Here is a 6,908-nt window from a genome sequence, read left to right on the forward strand (position 1 = left end):
CAATATGGAGATGACATCTTAATTGCAGCGGAATCTCAGGAAATTACTGTGTATGTACCACATACGGTAGTCACAGTTTTGGAACAAAAAGGGGGGCATTGGTTGTCCCTCAGCCGTATGCTGAAATACCAAGTGGTACGACTAGAACAAGATGACATCGATCTCAAGACCACTGCAGTTACAAATCCTGCAGTGTTGCTCTCCACTGATTGAGCGGAGAGTTCACCAGAACACGATTGCTTACAAACTGTAGAGGAAATATATGCTAGCCGTCGGGATCTTAAAGACGCTCTGTTAGAAAATCCAGACTGGGAGTTATACACTGACGGCAGTAGTTTTGTTCGCGATGGGAAGAGACTGTCAGGATACGCTGTGACGACCTTAGATGGCATAGTAGAGGCAGGATCCTTATCTCCCAAAACATCAGCCCAAAAGGCAGAACTAATAGCCTTAACTTGAGCATTGGCACTGAGTGAAGGGAGAAAGGTTAATATTTGGACAGATTCTAAGTATGCTTTTGGAGTTGTACGTGCCCATGGAGCCGTCTGGAAAGAGAGAGGACTACTATCAACACAAGGAACTGAAATCAAGCATGCTGCACAAATACAAGAACTATTACAGAGCATTCAAAAGCCGATGGTGGTAGCAATAATGCATTGCAAAGCCCACCAAAAAGGAAATAGTGAAACTATAAAAGGAAATTGGAAGGCCGATTGTCTTGCTAAAAAGGCAGCTCTAAAGGAGCCAAAATTTGAAGAGGCTTTAATTCCAGGGCCTCGTTTAGAATTACCACCACCAAAATATACTGAGAAGGAAGATTAATTAGCAGAACAGACAGACTGCTCCAAAAATGGACAAGGTTGGTGGATAACACCGCTAACGCCATTATTGATTCCTGAAAGAATGATGGAAATTTTGCTCAAGAGATTACATCAGGAGATGCATACAGGAGAAGACGCATTGACAATAACTGCGAAAAGAAATATTTTTGGACCAAAGATACAAAGGGTAGCAGACATGGTAGTAAAAAAAGTGTACCATCTGCTGTGCTAATAATCCAAAAATTGGGAAAAAGGTTATAGGAGGAATTGCGAAACAAGGAATAACTCCTGGGGAATACTGGCAAATAGATTGTTCAGAGCTACCTAGGTATAACCAATACAAATATTTATTGATATTGGTAGATACCTTTTCTGGCTGGCCAGAGGCTTTCCCTTGCCGTACCAACAAAGAGCTAGAGAGGTAATTAGACTCTTATTGAAGGAAATAATACCCCGATTTGGTATTCCAGAAGGAATCTCCTCTGATAATGGGCCTCATTTTATTGCAGAAGTCATGCAAGGGCTTTCTAAATTTTTACAGATTAAGTGGGAATTACACACCCCTTGGAGGCCACAATCAAGTGGGAAGCTAGAAAGAATGAATCAAACTCTTAAAAGGCAACTTGCTAAACTGTGTCAAGAAAACACACCTTAAATGGGTAGAAATTTTACCTATAGCTCTTTTACGAATTCGAGTAACTCCTAGGGTCAAAGAGAAAGTAAGTCCTTTTACGGTTGTTTATGGGAAAGCATATCCCATGAATCTTTCTAACATCACAGGAGACCAAATGCATATAAAAGGGCAGGCTGATGTTAAAGAGTATTTGATTTCCCTTTCGCATGCTTTATCTTCACTACACAGGTATCTAAATCAGAAGGTCTCTCTCCTGTTGGATAAAGGCGGAAAGGACCTTACACCATGTTACTGAAAACCTATACTGCAGCCAAAGTAGAAGGAATGGACTCCTGGATTCATTACACGCCAGTGAAAAGAGCACCAGAACCAGATCAGGAAAAGCGGACAGCCACAGACTGGGAAACTCAAATTTCAGCTAATCTGAGACCATTGAACTTTGAGAGAATGAAGAACCTGAATATTATAATATCCCATTTGGTACTAGCAGTAGGTCAAGAGAATTTGGTTTTACAGCTTATCCAGTCCTTTGGGCAAATCCAGAATGTTAGCGTAACCGCTTGTCTCCCTCCATCTGAGTTGGCAGACAATCCTTTAAATTGGGGACTATTACCTTTGGACTTAGAAAAAAGTTTTTCTAAGAAAGAAAAAGAACAACAATGGAAATAGGGTGGTTAAATAAAATATTACATGGAACAGGATCCTCCCTTACTGGATGGCTGGCAAACCTAATTTAAACTTCGATCACTGTTGTCATTACTACACTCATACTTTGTGTTGTTTTAAGTTCTGTCAAGAGACTGGTTTTACAAGCCACGGCTAGAGCATATAGAACGATAAAATGAAGTAGTGAGACTCATGAGACTCATATGAAGAGATCTCATAGTCCCAAAGGGGGGAAATGATGTACTTAAGAAATTATGTACTTAAGCCACATGAAAAAGGCCACAAAGGTCTTGTGAAACAAGATCCCCTTTGTATAACCAATGCATGCCTTGCTAACAACTGTGCCCCTGAAGAAGAACTAAAAGACTGATAAGAAGGGAACATCCTACCCCAGGAGGTGCCGAAAAGTTGAATAATTGCTAATAGGCATGAAGTCAGAAAAATCTTTGAAAACTGGAGGAAAGGTAAAGGTGGCAGGGGGAGATCATGACCACCAACCCAATTCCACACCAAAAAGACTTCCCCCCCACTCTCTCCTTGAGCATGCGCTGTAGAAGAAAAGAACACTGTACCTTTAATTCCAAGCAGGGAAACTTTAGCCCAATAGAAACTGTGCTAGATAAGCGACTCCCAGTAATAGTTTTGGGAAGAACTTTGGAAATCGAATATGTTTAACAGAACTGTACAAATTGCTTGCCCGTTTAGGCATGAGGGGTGCTAGCGTTGCAGATTACCACCTAGCCCCCATCTTTGCGTAAACATGAATTGGAATAAAATACCTCTGCTCTGTGTCTATATTGGCATTTTGCACACCGGGTAAACGACCCCACTTTTGGGACAACAGTGGGGCAGGCAAAGCACCGCATCCCGCAGGCCGAGGGGCTCAGGCACCCATGTCGCTGCCGGAGGATTGCCGGCAAGAGGTTTGGCATCTGGAGAGGGGCTGCTGGGCCAGGGTGCCCAGGCACCCACCCCACTCCCCCAGCCGCAGCCACGGGTGCTCTCAGTGCTGGAGCAGAGGCCGTAGCAGCTGCCTGTGCCCAAGCCTGTCCCCAGTGGAGGGAAGACTTTGCTGGCGAGGAGCAATCCATTGAAGCCGTTGCCGAAATTGCTGGGCTTGAAGTTGCTGCCGGGCCGGGAGGGTGCCGAGGGGTCCTTGTGCAGGAGGAGGGGTGGCAACGCCTGGGCACCGTTCAACTCCGGGGAGCTGCAGAGCAGGGAGTCCCCGAGGCCGTCGGGGAAGGTCGCGGCCACCGCCTGCGCTTTCCAACCCGGCTGGTCCACCAGCTCCTCCGCCACCTCCCTCTCGGCCCCGGGTGTCTTCTTGGAGCCCTTCCCGCAGAGCCGGACCACCCTGATGCTCTCGCCACGCGGACCGCTCTGGCGGCCGAGGTCCTCAAGGCTCCTCAAGGCTGAAGCGCTCCCCAGGCTCTTGTACTCCACCAGTGCGCAGTGCTTGCTCAGCAGCTCGGGGAAGTCTGACGTGTATTTCCGCACACCTGAGGGCAGCTTGCGGCCCGGCCGCAGGATGCGGATGGAGGCGATGGTGCCGAAGGGGCTGAACATCCTTGTGATGGTCTTGAGGAAATTCTTCTGGAGCAGCAGCAGCATGTCCTGCTCCAGGAGCAGCAGCTCCCAGGCCAGCAGCAGTTTGCTGGGGTGGATGCTCAGCAGGGACTCAGGGATGGGGACCCATGATACCGAAAAGCCGGTCGAAGAAACTCCCACCCCGGCTGGCCAACGCAACGGGCTGCCTACCTTCTTCAAGGACGTCAGCAGTTTGATGCTGACAAAGCCCACCTTGTTCCTCTGGACATGTTTCAGGAGGAAAGCATCCTTGGCCAGGTTCTCGTCAGAGAGGTGGAATTCCACCTGGGATGCAACCCTCCTGACCAGCTGCCGGTCAGGCATGGAGTAGCTGCAGTCCAAGAGATCAGCCCCCAAAACATCGCTCGCACCGCAGAAGCTCCCGGCAAAGCAGCAGGGACACAGGTGTGACTTGGTGGCCTTTGGCATGTGCAGCACTGCCCGGTCCCAGCCACAGCGGTGCAGATGGCAGAGTGTTGAGGAGCGGGCTGACTCAGCTGCGCTCTGAAATAAAATGGAGTTTTATGGTTTTAGAAGCGCGGTTGCTTTCACGCCCCCAGCACCGGTCCCTGCCACAAGTTACGCAGTGGATGGCCTTGCACAATCTTGCAGCCAGAGGTGCCTCACAAACAGAGTGCAATCTCTTTAATTAACAGGATACAGGCCAGGAGAGATCTTTGGCCTCCGGTTCACGGCAGTTGTCCCGACTCCCCCAGGCCACACACTGTTCACACAGCGGGAGCGAGAGGCCCGTGTTCCTACCAGGGTGTCCTTGCTAGTGCCAAATCCTCCAAGTACAAGGAGGGGATGTACTCACCCGGTCCCTGGGGTCCTGTAGAGCACAAACAGCCCCAGCATCTCATCATCGGATGTTGTGCAGAATCCAGTCCTTTTCTGGGAGCAGGCGGCGGCGGGTGCTGTCTCCTCCTGGGCGTCACACACCCAGGGAAAGCGCCGCCCCCTCCGAGGGGGATCCAGAGCTGCTGCTTTTCCCATCAGGAGACTAAAAGACCTGACAGCACTACTGGAGCGAGGGCTGGGGGAAAGCGTGCCGCCGAGCGACACCGCGTGACCTTCCTTCGCGCCCTCGAGGTCCTTTTTCCTATTTCTGCGTCACTCCGGTCAACGCAGCGAACGGAAGCACGGGCAATAGTCGCAAATGCATTTGCCATCTGGCGCAAGGAGGCTGTGGCTGCAGCTTGGTCCCCACTTGGCTCGGCTGAATCAACCTGTTCTTCTTCCCCCACTGGAAAAATACTGTTGAAAGCCAAGAGGATTTGCACCCGCAGACCCTGAGAGCCGCCTGTAGGCCCCGGGGGCACCCCAGCCTCCCTTAACCCTTTCCCTCCCCAGGAGGAGCTGGGGAGGCTCTTGGGGGTGGGGCGGAACACAGGGAGCCCCCGCATTCCTTCCGGGGAGACGCCAAAGAGTCCTTAGCAGCCAACAGCCAGAAGGGACCATGGCGCGGCCACCAATGCAGCTCCCACTGCCTGGGCCCTGGGGCCCCCCGGCGCCCCAGCTTTTCCAGCCATTCGTGCTCCCCAAAACCTTCTACCCTCGAGGCAGGGACCGACCCCAACCCCTGCAGCCCAGGGACGCTCCTGCGGGGCAACAGCAGAGGTGACCGCCGGCCATCGCTCCTGTCTCTCTCTCTCAGGCTCAGCCAACCTGTGCCGCCTGCCCGCGCGGGAGCAGCCCTTCCCTGCAGCCCGGGCACCCCAGGCCCCCCAGGCACCACCAGCAGGTACGGCACCCCAGTCTGCTCTGGCACCTTCGCCATCCCCATCACACCCGTCCCCCCGGCGCTTTTCGCGTGGGGGTTCAGCAAGCCCCGGTGAGCATCCTTGCCCTCGCCCAGGCGGCGCATGCCCAGTAAAGCCGATCTGCAGAGAATTCCCCAAATATTTGGGGCCACCTCTCCCGTTTCACCTCCTAGATGCGAGTCTCCTCCCCGATTTGCAACCTCGTCCCACCGGCACAGCAGCTCACCCCGTGGGGATCGCCCCAGCCACAAGCTCCCCACGCCCCTGGCCCAGAGCTAGGGGATGTCGGCCATCGGGGCCGGCTCAGCGGGTGCCCCTGGAGAGTCCCCCCGGCCCAGCACGGCTCCCCCTCACCCACACAGGTCTGCAGAGGGCTCCATGTGGCTGCCTCTTCGACCCCCGGGTCTTCCGCATCCAGCGGGCAACCACCGACCTGCCTCCACCGGCCACCGCCACGCTTGGCCAAGGCGCCGCTTCTCTGCCGGGTGCTGCCCTGTGGGGTCCCGGGGGCTGCGGGGCCCCCCTGGCCTGGGCTGACCCAGGGACCCCCCAGGGCCAACCACAATACCTCGCACCCTACGAAAATCAGAGGAGCGGGGTGGCCCCAGCCCCTCCGGTGCTGCTGACAGCCATCCCCGGCTACCAGCACACCGAGGGGCAGTTGGCGAAGACCAACATCTCCAGCACGGCCACCCCTGCGGGGGCAGCCCCGGGCAGCGACGTCCCCCCGGGGAGCGACGTTCCTCCCCAGCCGAGCCCTTGGGGAGCCTGCAGATGACCTTGCCGTGGCTGAGAAAGTGGCTCTCCAAGAGGCCCTCATGCTCTTTGATTGCTCCCTGGACAGGCTGGCGGTCAACCAGCATGCTCCCAGCAGCAGCCCCACGCCTGGGGACACCGGCGGCACCGGCGCAGCCACCCCCGACCGCGACTTCAGCTCGCTCTCGCTGCCTGAGGAGCTGCTCACCCCTGAGTACTGCACCCCCGAGCTCAGCAACGCCACGCTGAGCCTCAAAACATTCAACAGCAGCGGCGGGATGGAGCCCCAGGAGCCGTGGCAGGATGCGGGGCTGGACCTGCCACCATGCCCGCCTGCCGTGGCAGCCAAGCCGAGGAAGAGGCAGGCGCAGAGCTCCTTGCCAATGCCACCCAGCAAGCGCAGGGCTCTGGCAGCCAACGTGGGGGTGTGAGGGGGGGGGCGGGGATTAGACAGGGATGCGAGGGATGGAGATGGGGGCAGTGGGGGTATTTGCTGAAGGGGGGGCCGGGGAGGGGGGGTAGGGAGGGGTCAGCCCAGCTTGGAGGGGACCTTTTCTCTCGTCTTTTCAATTACAAGCTCCTTCTCCAGAGCCGCTCCGTGCCTGTGTGGGAGGGGGCGGGAGAGCAGGGGGCACCAAGAAACAGCACCCAAGAGGTGCGAAAGCCCTGCCGAGCCCCAGA

At 54.7% G+C, this 6,908-nt stretch overlaps 2 protein-coding genes across 2 annotated transcripts; one reads left to right on the forward strand and one right to left on the reverse strand.

Moving 5' to 3' along the window:
• Positions 1 to 2,834: 2,834 nt before the first annotated feature.
• On the reverse strand, positions 2,835 to 5,078 carry LOC128137673 (la-related protein 6-like). Its single transcript, XM_052778801.1, has one exon. It carries the CDS (start codon positions 4,135 to 4,137, stop codon positions 2,914 to 2,916), a length of 1,224 nt encoding a protein of 407 aa, XP_052634761.1. The 5' UTR covers positions 4,138 to 5,078; the 3' UTR covers positions 2,835 to 2,913.
• Positions 4,868 to 6,249, forward strand: LOC128136616 (proline-rich protein 22-like). Its single transcript, XM_052776539.1, has 3 exons — positions 4,868 to 4,885; positions 5,146 to 5,452; positions 5,834 to 6,249. The coding sequence occupies exons 1-3, from the start codon at positions 4,868 to 4,870 to the stop codon at positions 6,247 to 6,249; spliced, it is 741 nt and encodes a 246-aa protein (XP_052632499.1).
• The last annotated feature ends 659 nt before the right edge of the window (positions 6,250 to 6,908 follow it).

Source organism: Harpia harpyja, chromosome Z (genome assembly GCF_026419915.1).
Source record: "Harpia harpyja isolate bHarHar1 chromosome Z, bHarHar1 primary haplotype, whole genome shotgun sequence".
NCBI lineage: Eukaryota > Metazoa > Chordata > Aves > Accipitriformes > Accipitridae > Harpia > Harpia harpyja.